Genomic DNA, 17838 nt, shown 5'->3' on the forward strand with positions numbered 1-17838 from the left:
AAACATAAATGGATAGAACACGTTAAAAGAATGAAAACAGAAAGATCACCAAAACAAGCCTTAAATTACAAACCATTAGGGAAAAGAAAATCAGGGTGTCCTCTAAAGAGATAGATTCAATGATGGCTTCTAAGGCCAGAACAGGCTACTCTAGGCTTAAATCCCTGAAAAAGCATGATGATTACATCATCATCATCATCATGTTACTTAATGGAAATTCATAGCTGATAATCTTTTCACCTTAACTTTTTATTTTTTGCTTCGGCAAAATAAAAATGATGCTTCATATATATTTTAAGGGCTTCCATCTATCTCATTATTTTATTTATTTTTATAAATAAAATAATAAAATAGATGGAAATTTTTCACCACAAAAAGTGACATGCATACCTATAGTAGATTTTGTACCATAAGTGGACAAAGAATTTTTTTTTTTTTTTATCAATTTTACATATTTTTTTGTATTTATTTTTTATATAGTCCAGAAACCTTAACTCTGGAGACCAAACATGGAACATTTTTCAATCTGCTTCAGGCCTCCAATAAACAGGGAATTGGTGTCATACCAGGAGATGAAATTCATCATTCATGGAATACATTAATGTTAGAAAAAACAGATGACAATTTCATCAGTACTTATTTAGATTTTAAATGAAAGAGAGCAGCAACTGTCAGTACTGACAGTGCTCTTTAATTAGAATGATCTTGGTTCATATCTCATCAAAGAATGCAAAGAATATAATAAGTTTTCATCTGAAGTTAACTAGTCTTATACATAAGCTACAAAGCTGTGTTGTTGGGATTTTTAAGTCTCTCCAAAGTGATAATTTTTTTTTTTATTGATCTCATGCAAGAAGTAAAAGAACTTATAAACATCAGTGCCATGTGTGGGGTACAACAGGTGAGGGTTGAAAGAAGAAATTTACATTTTTCTTGAAGAGTTAGAGATTGTAGTTGTTTGGAAACACTTCATAAGGAAAGCTGCTCCAGAGGTAGATGGAATTAAAGAGAAACAGGAGAAGTAGGGTTGACATGCTTGCAGTTATACTGAAAAGGAATGTTGGATAGCTCAGTTCTTGTTTAGGTATTCTCTGGCAGGTAATGTTGGATCTCACAAAGGCACAGGTGCCACATCCTTGCAGTAAAAAGAAGAATCAGAAAATGTGCAATTTGGACAATGAAGGTGGACTAGTTCAAGTAGCTGCAATTTAGGTTACTATCAACAGTAAGAGTTCTAGTTGGGATGTCTGTAAATGATAATGTATACCATTTATGTTAGCACTCAAGCCACAGATATTGGCTAAGTAGATGAGAAAATGAGAGGCTCTTTTCTGTTGTTATTGTTGTTGTAGGATTCTGATATGTTTTGTATATTGTACTTAGTTTGGCTTATTTTGATTAATTTTTGAGGGAAAGTTATTTTGATTACAATAACAATGTCACTGATATACATTTCATTTTCATTCTGAGTTAAATGAAAGGATCAATTGGAGACATGTAGTTGAGAGAAGACAGACACTGGAACATGATATCTGTATGGGGAGTGATCAGTCTCCTTGCAATAACAAAAGGGCAACAGTGCCTCCCACATACTACTACTCAGACTGATAGAGTACATGACAGCAGGATTATGCATCAGCTGACCAGGAAGCTTCCTGACTCGTGACTGATAGGTTCAAGCGTGTACTTTTTGGCAGCTGGCCTGATGTACACTCAAAATAAAGGTGGTTCTGGATCTTCATTTGGCATACACTCAAAGAGTACCATTCACATTGAATGGATAACAGAGGGAAACCACAACTCTTGCAGTGTAGGCTAAACATAGCATTGGCCACTTCAGACCTCTAATAAGCAGAGCGGTAGTGTTGAAAAGGCAAAGCAGTGTGATATTATAATACATTATAATAATATATAGGCAAAGCAGTTTGCCTATATATAATTATAAATATTATTCTGCTCAAAACTAAATGATGTTCACTTCTGACTTGAAATCCCCCATATACACCCTTGTTTCCTGAACCAATATGAATATATATATCTTGTGTCTTCTCTCCATGTGAATTTGTGGAGATCTTTATGTTGGAATATAGCATTAATTATGACTAGGCCATGTTCTGAACAGAAATCTAACAGGTAATTACATTATTATTATTGGCTTTGTTCTTTTCTCCAAATTCTTCTAAAACATTTTTTATATCTGGTATTCATTTCCTCTCTATTGTTAGGTTGCCAACAAGAACCATCTCTTCTTTCTTCTTTACATCAGCTGTTTTCTCTGATGACTTGAAAAATTCCTTCACTTCTTATTTAGTAGAATCTTCAGTATAACCACAGGCATAAATAACTCTCATTGTTCAATTTTTTATTGTGATGTTTGTTCACTGCTCTGCTTAAGGCTGCTTGCCATTCAAGCAGATTACGGTTTAGTGTTGAATACTATTGCTACTCCTTGATCATTACTGCTTGAATTTAACACCTTTTTTGGTTACTTAGAACCTCATCTCTTTTTGTCTTCTTTGTCCACTGTAATTCTCCTGACAGTTCCACTTCTTTTCTGCTGATACTTCTTAGAGTGATTATGCCAATCTTCAATTCCACTGATGTTAAGATGGAATTTGTTCCAGTAGCTTACTTTTCATTGTTCATCCTGGTTCCCTGATGAAAACAGTGGGAGCTATGTTCAACCAAATAATGCTCTAGTATGAAATTTCATCATGTGGTACCATCATTTTGTTTTGGTTTAAGCCGATACAGAATAGAATTTGAATGACCAAATTTGGACAAGTAATATAATGAAGATGGGTTGGCCAAACTGGTTGTCCATCCTTGTTAGTTTAGTATCCAGGTAGATACCTACTTAACAGGGTGTTGAAGATTTTAAAACTTTTGCAAAAATTTATTTTGCAAAAGTTAAAAACTGTTTATTAAATCCTGTCATGGATTGCACCATTGTGAATAAGTTCTAAACTATTAAATCCCATATACTGTGTCTAATGTAAAAACAGTTTGCAAGTGGTATCAGATTTCTATACTTTTAGATATATGTAATTTCCTATGATAGTTTGCAATATATATTCTCAAAATTCAATCTCAACTTCAATAATAAGTAAATTGGTCTTCTCACTGCAATATACAGTGAGAATTAAACAAAAAATAGTTTAATAATACTAAAATACATTCAAAGAAATTTACAATATCCTGAACTTTAACTTAAAATCTAAAAATATAATTAACTATTAAATTACATCTTATCTGGTTTTTGGGCCTAAAAATATAACCACTAAAAAGAACGTTATGTCTCTTAAATGTATCTAGCACTCTCTTGAAAGAAACAGTTCTCCTGAAAACCAATTTATCTCAAAAATAACTGCAGATTTCTTATTCTTGGTTTGTGATGCAAAAAAAGTTCAGACTTGACAACAAATTCTTCAAATTCAAACACTGTGTGGTGTTCTTCCTTTAATGCCTCCTAGAAAGATTATGGTAAAATATTCTTTCATTTTCAAGATTTTTTTCATTTTTCCTCTTCCTGTAGGATTTCCAAAGGAAAATGATCGAATAGTTAAAAATAAACTTGCTATATCCTCCAAAATAGCGTTAAATTATTACTGCACTAGGAACCTTTAATATCTGATAAACATTTCTCTTCCTATATGAGACTCTTCATTTATCAAGTTCCAAAGTGACTATAAATTTCTTCCACAAATGTTATTCCAGTTACTTTGTAACATAACAGTTAAATAACTTACAAACATCTTTCTGAAAGACTAATCGAACTTTTTCTCAGTTCATTAGTCTTCCAAAAACTTCCATATCACAACATCTCTCCCACTTACACAGTTCTACCCAGCTGTTTCTTAGTTACCATGTTCTTTTCACTCAGGCATGCTCCACAATATGAATGATACTTCCAGTGTTCTGCTTCAGTTGTAAAGTGGCAGAAACTGTCACCATTGCATGTTATCTTTATGGGCACTTCGCTTGAAAGCAGTAAAACTAGCATTTCCAGCCAACTAAGTCTTTAAAGCTTATTTATTTTTAAACATAGCTAAACATTAAACTATAATACTAATTTTGGATACAGTAAACTACAAACAAATATTTTACTACATTCACTTCATAAAATGTTAATACTACACGTAAACGTAACATGCAAACAATGCACACCTATACATATAAAAACAAGTAATTAATTGTGCAGTTCTCACAATATTATTATTATTATTTCATGACACCTCCAAGGAGTCCAAAGATTCAAATATAAATGTACTAACAACCAGAACTAGTAATTTGAAACAGAACATTTAAGTTTACACTAATTTACAGAAATTAGTAAAAATTCTGTAGAACATCTGTATGGATATACTCATGGTCTATATTGCACCACAAGAAGGTGATGCTTGGAGAACAGGTCAGAAGCCTAATGCCCAATTTCCTTGTCAGATCTCCACATTCCTAAAAGGCTATATGGACATCTCCTGGTTATTCAGTTTTGACTAAAGTGATATTATACGATAATGTGACAAGAGAAAAGATCTTGAAAACACTATGATTACATGCTGTAAATGAAATATTATTCAATTATACAGAGCAATATACAGCAGATGCTTACCTTGAAGTCAGTTGTTAAAACTGAAAGTACATGGGAAGATGGTAAGATATACAGTCATTAAAGATGCCAAGAAATTATATTCTTGGTTTAATCCTTTATCCAAGTGTAAGCAAATTTCACATGAAGTAACATCATGCCTGGGCTACTTGTATATATGTGGGCTGTTTGATAAGTAATAAGACTAATTTTACTGTAGCGAAACCACTCATCACAATATTAATTTCTGTGGAATAAAGAAATGTTGCTGTATGTATTAACAAAAGAGGTTGATAGATGGCGTATATGGGCTGATGTGCCAGAGTGTCACGTGACTAAACGCAAGTGCTCATCGGCGCGCCCAGTCTTCGAAATGGAAACGTCCTTGGAACAGCATTATGCAATTAAATTTTGTGTGCGTTTGCAAAAATCGGCATCGGACACATTTAACATGATATGCGAAGCTTTCCACGATGAAGCAATGTCGAGGGCAAGTGTTTTTCGCTGGCATAAAACTTTTAAGGAAAGAAGGCAAAATGTAGAAGATCTTGAACATGAGGGCAGACCTTCAACGTCCATCACAGAGACAATGATCAACACAGCAGCGATTATCATCAAGCACGTCAAAAGGAAGCGTCCATTGCTGAAGAATGGCTTCTTATTGCACCACGATAATGCAAGGCCACATATTGCTGGTTGTGTAGTGGACGTTTTGCAGAAGAACAACACAGATATCCTACCACACCCTCCATACAGTCCTGATCTCGCACCGTGCGATTTCTGGCTGTTTCCTCAGCTCAAGAAACCACTAAGAGGCCGTCATTTCGAAAGCAACAAAGCATGTGTAAAAGCTGCAGAGGCGGTTTTGAAAGAACTCTCAAAAAACGGACTCTCACATGTGTTTAAGAAGTGGACACAACGTTGGGATAAATGCATCACATCTCACAGTAGTTACTTCGAAAAAGACCATGTAAATGATGATGATTAAAGGTAATCTGTTTTCTGTATAAATATAGTCTTGTTACTTATTGAACAGCCTACGTAGATGCTAATAACTTCACATTAATTGCCTTAGTATTCCATAATGCAAAGCACATATACTTATGGACATGTATGGGAAGGGCTGCTACCCAGACCAGTTGACCTTTATTGAGGTCTCATCAGTGGAAGCCAGACCCAGAAGTGATATCAAGGTTTAAGTAATGCAGGAAAAAAAAAATTATTTGCTTACACTTGGATAAAGGATTAAACCAAGAATATAATTTCTTGGCATCTTTAATGTAGAGTATAATCAAGTGAAAAAACTTTAAAGCAGATATACAGTCAGTTACAAGATAATAGTGGAATATGCAATTTCAACGGTTATACTGTTATTTAATTATTATTATAAATTTATTCAACTAGTTATCCACCATACTAGAAGCAGTATGGTGGATAACTAGTTGAATAAATTTATGTGGTTACATTGTCATAACCACAGATATGACAGTTTTGATGAAAATTCGAAGGATGAACAGATGGCACCAATGGCTGAACTAGTTAAAAGACAAAGATATCAAGAGAGAATTTTTTCACTTAATATTCAAGAATGTGTGAGTAGTGCTAATCTACGATGTCATGGTCACTTAACATCTTAGATATTATAATGCTAATGATAAAACATTGGCATGATAATATTATAATTATAGTGATTAGATAGTACTGCTCACACATTCTTGTGGAAAAGTTAGTAAAATAATGATGATGATGATGTGTGTGTGTGTGTGTGTGTGTGTGTGTGTGTGTGTGTGTGTGTGTGTGGAGAAAGAAGCGCATACAGGAGTACATATCACAGTTGAGATAGAAAAGCTGTCAAAAAAGTGAAATGTGGAATGGCACCAGGAATACATAATATTTGACCACAAGTGCTCATATATGGAGATTGTTTTACAGTGGCTACACTGCATAATTCAAAGGACCTGCTCAGAGGGTTGAATTCCAGATGATTGGAGTAGAGCTCTCATAGTTACTATCTACCAAAAAAAAGGGAATACAAGGGTGTGCTGAAAAGTTGTAATAATCACCATGAAGAAATTAAGGTAGAACCATGTTCTAGATGTTTATCAAAACTTTTCGGCCTCCCTTCCCCCACACATAAAGTTGAATTACAGAGGAATTTCACTACAAAGTGTTCCATGTAAGATTTATGCAAGCATCCTTGACAAGAGACTAAAAAAAATTGTAGAAGAGAAATTAGAAGGAGAACAAGGTGGATTCAGCTAAAAAGAGAATGTTAGGATCAGATTTTCGCTTTACAACAAATAGTTAAGAAATCATGGGAATATGACAAGTATCTATACTTAGATCTGGAAAAGACATATGACCAGGTTCCCAGAGAAAAGCTTTTCAAAACAATACAGTTATATGGGATAAATGAAACATTATGCAGAGCAATACATGGTCTATGTTTAAGTTGTAAGTCAGCAGTTAGAATTGAAGGAAATACAGGAAGATGGTTTTGTTAGGTCATTACTTTTCCTATAATAATTTACTTTCTTTATGAATTTACCTCTCTACAATGACTACAAGACTTACAAAATTTCCCTGACTCTAATATCTGTATCACATTTTATGTGTTCATTCTATAAGGAAAGCAAATTCTATATCTCTAGCCGATTCCTAATTTTACTCACGTGCTTACCCTGACTGTTAAAAGTTATTCCTTGCTAAAAGAAACGAATCCTCTAATTTCTTTCTGGGGCCATCTCCTCTTCAGATATTGATAAATTTATTTTTTAAAGCTGCACCAGCCATTATCTTAGAATAGAGAGGACTCTTATTCAGGGAGACTTTTCCAGACTTTTGGTGCACATAGGTGAATAAATTTAGTGCTTAAACTCATAAATTAAACGCTTTATTGTGGCTAAGTAAATTCAGGTTTGCAGTCGTAACCTCTATAACAACATGTTATACCTTTCTTTCAATTCCCCCCCCCCCCCCCTCCACACACACTATGGTTCAGATTAATGAGTGGTAGTTTTGATCCATATCACAGGCAAAACTCAGGTATAGAAGAAAAAACATATTTATTGGAATCTAAAGACATATACATTTAGATCAATCTCACTTTTAATTAGTTCAATGACATGCTAAATCAAACTGTATCAAACTGATTAATACTCTAATGCATGAACAATAAATCCTTCTTTTAAGTTAGAGATTAAACACACATAATATACACATTATACACTTCTAATCAATATTCTACTTACTATGTTAGTCTTGCACATTAAACTAGTCACAATCATCTATGATCATTCCAGACAATTTGTCTTATGGACATTAGCCACTGCTAAATAATCACTTAAAGTTCTTAAATACTGTCCATATCGATTATGACACTACAATGATCTTTCCCTTTTACTGACTGGGTAATTATATAACAAAATCTCTACTTTACCATTTCTTGGGGAAGGATCTCCAGTTCCATCTGAACTGTCCTCCTTTGTTTGAATTACCTCTCGATACTTCCATAAGCCTGCATCCACGTGGTGGGTCACTATGGTCATCAGATTAAGCTATGCTCTGCACCTGGCGTTTTTCCCTCGTCTATTCTCGATCTGTTTCAGGCCATCCTTGTTTCTACTGCCGGTTCATAGGATACGTTCGCAATATTATTCCATCGTATCTTTCAGCGAAGGAGCGAAGACAGCATATGCCGACATCTCGCACTTTAGTACCGGCAAAAATTCAGACATCGAAGGGAAAGGCGCACCATCCGATATCGCACTATTGCCAAGAAACACCATTAGGAACTTCCGGTCCACGGGAGAAGTCGAATCATCATCCAGCAAAATAGACAAAAAAAGCTTTGAGAAAGGGGTGCAAACCCTTCTTATTCTCCCTTCACCTCCCCTCCCCCCTTTTTAGCGCCCTGTTACTAGCTGCGATAGCGACCTCTTACTTTCTGCGATCTTTTCCCGCCTGCTACTTTCTTCGTTTGCGGGGATTTCGGCACATCGTGAAATCTCAAGCAGCGTCTTCTGGGAAACTAATGTGCATCACTTTCCAAAATTGCCAATGCCTCAGACCTTTGGACTATTGTTTACATGTAATTTACCCATTCATTGTATACATGATGCATTCATATAATACTAATTTATACACGAAGTTCTTTACATGGTATTACAATTCTACTAAAAGGAGGTAATTCTATTTCTATTTACAGTTAGTACTTTATTTCTTCTGCTCGAGTACAAGTTTTTTCTCTCAGCTGATTTTTCTGACTTGTTAAATCCTGAATGAATCGTATCTTTTTAAAAGTTCTTCATTCAGGATGTAATAATGTAAAATCAGAGGTAAGATGCACATTATCTGCACTCTTATTCATCATTATGTGGATTACATTATGAAAGAAAGTGGCATTAAATCTGATATTAGAAGTGAAGTTGTCAAACTTAGTGTTTTGCTTTGTGCAGATGATGTACTCCTAAACACATCCAGTGCATATCTCCAGGATTCTCTAACTAAACTGAATAACAGCTGTAACAAATTACTATGAAAATCAGCAATAAAAAAAAAAAAAAGCTAGGAACAGGTTTAAGGACATAGAAAATCTTCAGGTGCATTCTCAATGGAGAGCCTATAGAATAAAATTTTTCAGCTGTCCATGCACAGTTGTTAGTGAAGATAGCAAGTTAAATCTGAAAATAGACAACAGAATAAGCAAAGCTGGTATGGTGGGGAAACCAGTTGAATACAATTTTATGGAATAAGAGAAATTAGCCAAAACACTAACCTATTTAAGTTATTGATCTGAAAGTTGGGTCAGAAATAAAGGACTTGGTCAAAGATTAGAGACCACAGATATGAGAGTTCTTAGAAAAGCTAGGGGCCTAAACAGATGGCATCAATGGCAGAATTATATGAAAAATGAAGATGTTAAAAAGAAACTTGACATTGTAAGCATTCAAGAATGTGTGAGCAGAGCTAATCTAAGGTGGTATAGGCCATTAAATAGAATGGGGGGGATGAACAAGGTTAACAAAACAGGTGTTTGATGCCAAGGTAGCAGGAAAAATACCCCGATGAAGACCAAGTCTAGGTGGATTGTTTCAGTCAGAAGTGCCTTAGAACAGTGTTTCCCAACCTTTTTGATGTCACAGATCCCCTGTAGCAAATGTTAATATGTCGCAGACCCCCTGTAGCGAATGTTAATTCACCATGTCCCTCATAAAATCCAAAATGGAAATTTTTTATATTTTACATATCATAAAGGTGAAGTAATAAATTACAATTTTACAACACCAAATGTGTCATTTATGACAATGCAATACTGTTATAAATGGAGATCGGAAGAATATGAACATATCAATTAGGCCAGGTGTGAACAACAGGTGTGAGCAACATGATAAGATAAAGTTTAATGAAAATAAACTATCCTGCGGACCCCCTGGGGTCCGTGGACCACAGTTTGGGAAACACTGCCATAGAAGAACAAAAATACCTATGACACATTCGTAGATACGCTGCTATAAAGATTCATTTTTGTTTTTTTTCATATTAATTTTTTAGAGATGACTACAGATATCAGAGTTCTTACCTTTTCCTACTTATAATATCAGAATAAAATAAATTTGATAATTGGATGCTGACTTATATAGGATATCTGCTATTTAGCGATATCCAATTATCTTGCATTAATTTTTAGTGGCGGCCGAATTTGATAAGATAATTAAATAAAAAGGAAAGGATAACTTTTGGTTTTATTATTTATCATTTAGTTAAACATTTTCAAAAATGTATAGCAGAAAAATGCATTAATTCTTGTAATAATTAGAAATGTTTATATAAGAAAGCTTTGTTACTTATGGCCTGTCGAAAACTATTTGATTGTGATATTTTTATTTGTAAAAAAGGACTCACCTCTAGTGTAGTTTTTTATTTCTGTAACATAAACTTGAGAGAAGAAATTACTGACTTTCCCACAATGTTTTTATGGCACTGAAGAAGTGTAGACTTGTTTATAAGCACCATTCACCTCACTGCCATGTTGCTTACATCAGGCAGTGGTGTGCTTGCGCAAACATTGTATTTCTGAAGAGGAAGTTGAAGTAGTCAGCCAAAAAGGGATAAGAGTGTTATGAGGGAAACAAATAGTTATCCCAAAATTAACAGATGAATTTTATTTATATGAAGTAATGCTGTGAGAAATAAAAGTGATTATATAATTTCTCCTGAAGCATTGGACAGTTCCTTTTTGATACAATATGCAGAAAACATATTCCAGATAAATGCTATAAATCCAAAAGAGATAAACTTTTTGCATTTTTGGATAATGATGAAGCTTCCTCAAGGAAACAGGGAACTTTAAAATTATTTTCATATTTTAAATAGCAAAGGGACATACTGCAAAGAAAAGGGACATACTGCAAAGATATGAAAGAAATAAGTCCTTTTTTTCTTTAAGAAAGACTGTGCAAATTTTTTTTTTTTTTTTTTTGTTTTAGAAGTAAAACAGGTATGAGCTAAGAAATTTCTATTTTATGGCCATTAAGGTTTGTGTATTCTCACAAAATCCTGTGATTTCAAAAGGGAAGGAATCTAATCATTAACTGTATTAAATGTGTGTGGGGGCCTTGATTCTCTTTAGGAGATAAATTTATTTAAAATGCAAAATTGTATATAGCACTTGCAAAACAAAAATTTTACACACACTGTTTAAAATAATACAGAAAAAATCTACACTAATATTATTTGTAAATAAATATATTATTTTTGAATTTTCTTTGTCTCTCACTCAATCTCTTAATTTATCATAACAATATCCCAGATACAAAATTGTGGTATTAACCAACTATTTCTCTTATAGTAAAAAGAAAGTGGAAACACACTTATAATATGAATATGATAGCACTCAACAAACCTCAACCAGCATGGCTGCATTAATTTACCAAAAAGTTCAGAGATGGTCATTTTAAGATTACCTTCGGTCAAACAGCTATAAACTATTTAAAACCATTAGTCTTAGATGATAGAATGCCAGCTCTTTTGCCCAATATAATTTTGAACTGTTTCCTCAACAGCTTTATTTAACATTTCAAGCTTGATTCTCCTTGGATGCTGGCTTGAAATCCAATGAAATTTCAGCAGCTTAAATAAACTATCATACATATTTTTCTTATGGTGCTGTGAGTCAATACCAATAAGGAGTTAATATCACACATGGAATTCTAATCAAATTGCAGTACACGGAGATGGATATAGGGTGGATAAGAGGATGGTTGATAGAGATCAGAGAGTGTTTTATTCAGGAGTAGAATCCAGAAGAAGGCCTGTGACTAGTGCCATACCACAAGGCTCTGTTCTTGGGCTGCTACTGTTTACTTTGTACATTAATGATATAGAAAAGGAACTGTTCAGTTGTTTGCCAAAGATGCAAAGTTGGGTAGAGCCAGTCTGCTAGTCTATCCAAATCATCCTGCAAAATTTTGCAGGATGACTTGAATAGACTGGCAGTCTGGGCAAAGGAGAATGGATGTCAGTTTAATGTAGCAAAGTGTAAGGTTATGCATTTTGGGGTAAAAAGATTACCAGCTATACCACATTAATGGAACTGTACTCCAGGAAATTCATGAAGCCAGAGTGTTAGTAAATAAGGAGTTGAAGTTTAGAGGGCACATAGCAAAAGTGGCTAAACAGCTCATCAGATTACTTGGTTACTGAAGAAATACTTTGATGAGCAGAGACGAGCAGGTTATTATTCCTCTTTATTGAGCCCTGATAAGACCCCACCTTGGCTACTGCATGCAGATCTGGTCACCTGGGTTTCTTGGCGATGAGGAAGAGGAGGTGAATAGGATCCAGAGGCGAGTGACCAAGATGGTAGCAGATCTATGGAGTGAACCATACAGGAACAGGGTGAAGATTTGTGGGTTACAGAAACTAGTTGACAAGCAGAAAAGGGGTAATATGACTGAGACATACAAATTACTGAAGGATTTTTACAAGATTAATACAGAGAAAGTTTTTCAGAACAGGTGGGTTCTAGGGACCATCTTTGGAAACTGAGCAAGCGTGTAGTTAGCAAGAATGTTAGAAAAATATTTTTTAGAATATATATAGAATATATATATATATATATATATTTTTTATTTTATTGTTTGCTTGGAGTGGTGAATGAGTGGAATAGGTTGCCAGAGTTTGTTGTGAGTGCCATGATTGTAAATGAATTCAAAGCAAAGTACAATAGATATTGTGCAAATGTTGGATAGTGCTTGGCATGATGTTTAGAGCCTCCCTTGATGAGTCTAAACACTTCATGGAGTAGCCTGCAATAATAATAATGAGTGACTGCCACATCTAACTTTTCTAATGTATCATTTCTGTTTAAACCTTCAAAGATATTGCTAGACTGAAGGGTTACTTTGAAAATAAATAAAGTAAAAAGTGCCTTAGAAGATAGAAATATAAGATCTGATAATGTTGGAGTCTTGACAGGTAACAGATTAATTTGGAGGAAAATTATAGGTAGGAAGTTAGTAATGATTTACATTTTTCATCATATCCTGTACACTCCTTGAGGGTACATGTCAGGAATTTGATGATAATGATAAAAATTAAGCTCAGAATATTAGTTTTATTCTGATTTTATTATTATTCTGATATTCTGATTTTATTTTATTATCAATTTTATTTTATTACCTGCAACAACCTGGTGTAATTTCTCTAGATGGTCATAAGTTTTTCCATTGTATACTACTTGATCAACAGAAAAAATAACCTTTGGTTGAATCTGGTGGAATCTATCTAAAACTCCCTGAAAATGAAATAAGTAAATTAATTTTGCAGATGAAAAGATAATTATATCTAGATTAGTATTATTGCTTAAGTAATAGCACAACTCTCCAGTTTAGAAATTTTAGTATAATAATTACAAATAAGAAAAATACACATTTTATCTTGAAAAAAAAGTATGTATAAAAATTACTGATTCCTGCAAAGTTGTGATGCAAAGTCAGTCTATTGCTGAATTTGCCTCACAAAGTCGGGAAAAGTTTACTAGTATCCTTGAGATCAATTTCATTTTCTCAAGAATATCAGTACAGAGAATAGCCAACCCTTTTCGCATCTTTGCGCATGTATTACGTTCTGGTTATTTTGTATGGCAAAATGCTTTCTACCTACAAAAAGAAGGCACAGCCATGGGCTCACCATTCTCCCCCCCACACACACTCCCCATTGCTAACTTTTATATGGAACATTTTGAGCAACATGTTTTAGATTCCTCTCCTTTAAAACCCAAAGTTCTCTTAAGTTTTTCCTTAGACACCTAAACAAACAACACAAACGCATACAGTTCACAATTTAGATTGAAAAACAGAACACACTTCCATTTCTAGATACACTTGTCACATGTCTTCCTTCTGGATGAGTTGAGTAAGCTTTTTAATTTTGCAGGAAGTTTAAAGGTGGCTTAGAGGTTGCATTTCTGTAGTATTCTATGTTAATTAATTAAAAATTAATTATTTAGAAACTACATCAAAGCTAAATTCTACTTAAGATAACATAAGAGAAACATTCTTTCATATAGCCAATACTGATCTCATAAGATAAACCAGACTTGGGGGGGGGGATCTCCCACACCCCTCCACTATACACATGAAGTTATTACTGTGCATCTTATTTTTCTCAAAGCAAATAGAACTTCAAATAGAAATTACTATAAAGAATCAGGATTATTGGGACAAATTGTATTTTCTGTATATATTAACCTCTCAAACTTTTCAAAATCCACAGTATATAAGTGCTGTTTTTAGGCAAATGGTTGAAAAGATGGAAAGAATCTATTAATATTTTGTGAACAGCTGGAAGCTATAGGCTATAAGGAAAATGGTGAGAGGAAGACTAATCCAGAGGAGAGAGGGAAATGGTGTGAAAGAGGAAGACAAGAAACTGGTTCAGCAATTTTGAAACTAAACTAAAATTGGGTGTTGGAATAACAGCCAATTTTAGTCCAGTAATAATAGCTGCACATATGTTTAAGGCCTGCATTAAAGTGTGAGAATAATGGAAGCTAATTCAACAGAAGATTATCCACGGAAATAACTACAGAAAAAGCATAAGGCAAAAACATGATATCTGTGAGAGAGCAAGTAGTGTGGCTGAAAGATGGGTCATCTATTAACTGGACAACCTTTTTTGGATATCATCAAGCATTTTCATGGAGCTTTTGGTACTCTCAAATATGAAAATTGAAGTTGGGAGAATGAGTATAGGGCCTGCAGGTGCATATAGATCAATCCATTCAGCCAGGTTGGTCAAGTGATTAACATATTAGCTCTCCAGTCAACCAACAAGCTGTGGGTTTGAATTCCACCATGGGCATGAACGTTAGTCAATGTCTTTAGGTAGGGAGATGAATTTCATTGCCTGGTATTAGAATACTCAATTACTGGAGAAAAAGAGGTTCTGAATTATGCAAAAGAAAAACAAATAAAAATTTTAAAATACAGGGTGGCCATAACACAACATTCTCATTCTATGTGTTAGTTTTAGCTACAGATACCTCCAAAGAGGGAAAGTTAATTTATGGCCACCCTGTATATCTTAGGCCACCCATGATACTAATGTATTATAAGTTTACAACCACTTCTGAGTGAGAATCACATAAAAAGTAAGACATCTCAAGAAGTAGAAAAGTTCACTAAGTTTTTGGTAAGTTGAAGAGAGGGGTGATGTGTTTGTGAAAGGATAGGCCAGAGATTTATAATAGGTAAGCCAGCCAAGATGAGAAATCAGATCTTTGTCTGGATACTAAGTCCTACAAATGTAACAGGATCATAAAAGAACGGGATTATAAGATCATAAAAGAGCTTATTGTTCTTTTATGATCATTTTCTGATCTTGTTTATTCCTCCTATTTTCATATCTTTTTTCCTTCCAGGTAAAATATTACAAAAAATAAAATAAAATAAAATAAATAAAAATAATAGCGTTCAACAAATAAAATTATAAAATGGATTCACTAACTTACAGTGACACCAAAATCAGGAGAAGTAGAACTCCAGATTGCACCAATGCTTGCTGCTGCCAACATTGCTTCTACTGCCTCTTTACAGTTTGGAAGGTAACCTGGGAGAGTGTGGAGTATACAAGTTAATGGCAAAGTGAGAGTGTGAGAGAATAATAAGCTGATTCTCATTACATTTTATAGCTGGGCCTCATTATTAAAGGAACAGTTGTTATAGTGCACGAGTGCATAAAATGTGCACCCATGGCACATTTTATGCACATGAATTAATCACAAACATCTGATATTTCGGCCATGAATTAATCACAAACATCTGATATTACATTTTTAGCATCTTACATACACATTTGACATGCCACATTATCTTATATTTTTATATAGATAGATATATCTATCTATATAAAATTATTACGTTTCATGTGCTTGCAGTACAAGCACATGAAACGTAAAATGATTAGTAATAAAGAAAGAATTAAAAACATAAAAGAAGTGTAATAACAATTTAATGTGATGGATGTGTTTCAATACTGCTACACAAAAAGTCAATATCAGGTGTAATATTTGAAACTGCAATTCTTAGATTTCTGCTTTGAAATGAAACTTATAATAAGCATATATTTACTAATATTCATTAAGTGCCAAAATACGCAGGAAGCAAAATTTGTGAACCCACACCAATGTGTGATTTTTTTCTATTAAAATATAAAAATAACAAAAAAGAAATAATAAATAATAAAATTTAAATGTTTCTTTTAAGATAAAAAAAAATCTACTTAGTCTTAAAACATTTTAAATTTGTTTTCATTATTTCATGGTTTCTCTCAACAAAACCTACGGCCCCCCAAGGGGGCCGTGACCCACAGTTTGGGAAGCGCTGTGTTATAGGACTTCTGGCAATGTTGTTGGAGTTTTCACAAACAGTCTGTTATTTCATGCAATACTGTAGTTATACACTCAGTGATAAAAAAAAAAAAACTTATGCAGTGTATACTAGAAGTGTGATGGATGAGAGTTAAACTCGCTGCATGTACAGAAAAATAATCACATGCTATCTATTTGGCTTTGTTGGCTAAGTAGAAAACATTTCTGTTAGGTATAATTTACTTATCTCTGCTTTCAAATCTAGATGTAGATTCAATCCTATTGTGGTGTAGATGGTTGTAAATTTCGTTCAGGCAGTAGCTATTCATATTCATAACTTGACAATGACCACTACTCTGCTTATTGAATCTGAAATGGCTTGAAAAAAAGAACCACGTTTGGTCTAAAACAAAATGCCAGATTATCCCCTTATCCCAACTACCATCACTGGTGATATTGTGATAAGTTATAAGAAATGGTTATTTGAGTATGACTGAACAATTTGAGCATGACCACACACACTGCATGGAAAGAAGTCAACAGACACCATAGTGTGAGAAACACATAGCCATGGCATCACCTTAAGATACAGGACCTACTTTCGCTGCAATGACTGCAGCAATCCTATTGGTCATACTTTCCATAAGCATACAATAGCAATCAATGGAAATTTTGGACCATTTTTCCTGTACACATGTGATAAATTCCAGGACTGTTGTGGGGGGGGGGGAGACACCCCTTGACCTCACCCGATGCTCCAATTCATCTCACAGATGTTTAATAGGGTTGAGATCAGGGATCTGTGGAGACCAGTCAGGTGTAATGACATTCATGTCCACAAACCATGAAGTTACAACAGCAGCCTTAAGACACGGTGCATTGTCTTGTTAAAAGAGACATCAGTTCCAGAGAAATGACATTGTCTCTTCCTTCCACAAAGAAGGAAGCATTGCATTGTCCAGAATGTTTAAACACTTGTCAGGGTTCAGTTTGCGGCACCACAGAGTCAGAGTCCAAACCAGGAAAAAACATAGTGTGACCATATGATCACACTATCACCTCCAAATCTAAGAGTTGGGATTATGCACTCTAGTAAGAAACATTCACGCATCTGCTATACCCACACCTGCCCATCTGCTCAGTAGAAGGTGTGGCACAATTCGTTGCTCCATAACACAGCTTTCCCAGCTTCCACATCCCACTCTACATGCTCTTTGCAATTCTGAAGACACTGCATGTCAGTTCGGGTAATATGGGGCTTACATATTGCAGTCACACTATGTTGCGAGACTTGGTTCTAATGTTTTTGTGCAGATTCATGTTCCAGTCAATGCCCAGAACTCCACATTCAATGTGTCGGCCAACAAATGGCAGGTTT

General features: G+C 34.4%; 1 protein-coding gene across 1 annotated transcript in view; it reads right to left on the minus strand.

Moving 5' to 3' along the window:
- LOC150110030 (acetoacetyl-CoA synthetase-like) overlaps positions 1-17838 on the minus strand; it is a 175448-nt gene that overhangs the window by 109783 nt on the left and 47827 nt on the right. The window contains exons 6-7 of the mRNA XM_090390793.1: positions 15603-15700; positions 13271-13385 (exon numbers count right to left, since the gene is read on the minus strand). Coding sequence (XP_090246919.1) covers positions 13271-13385; positions 15603-15700 — 213 coding nt within the window. The remainder of the gene's footprint in view (positions 1-13270; positions 13386-15602; positions 15701-17838) is intronic.

This window comes from Typopeltis vanoorti, chromosome 1 (genome assembly GCF_054136105.1).
Source record: "Typopeltis vanoorti isolate ZY-2024b chromosome 1, IOZ_Tvanoo_1.0, whole genome shotgun sequence".
In the NCBI taxonomy this organism is placed as follows: domain Eukaryota; kingdom Metazoa; phylum Arthropoda; class Arachnida; order Uropygi; family Thelyphonidae; genus Typopeltis; species Typopeltis vanoorti.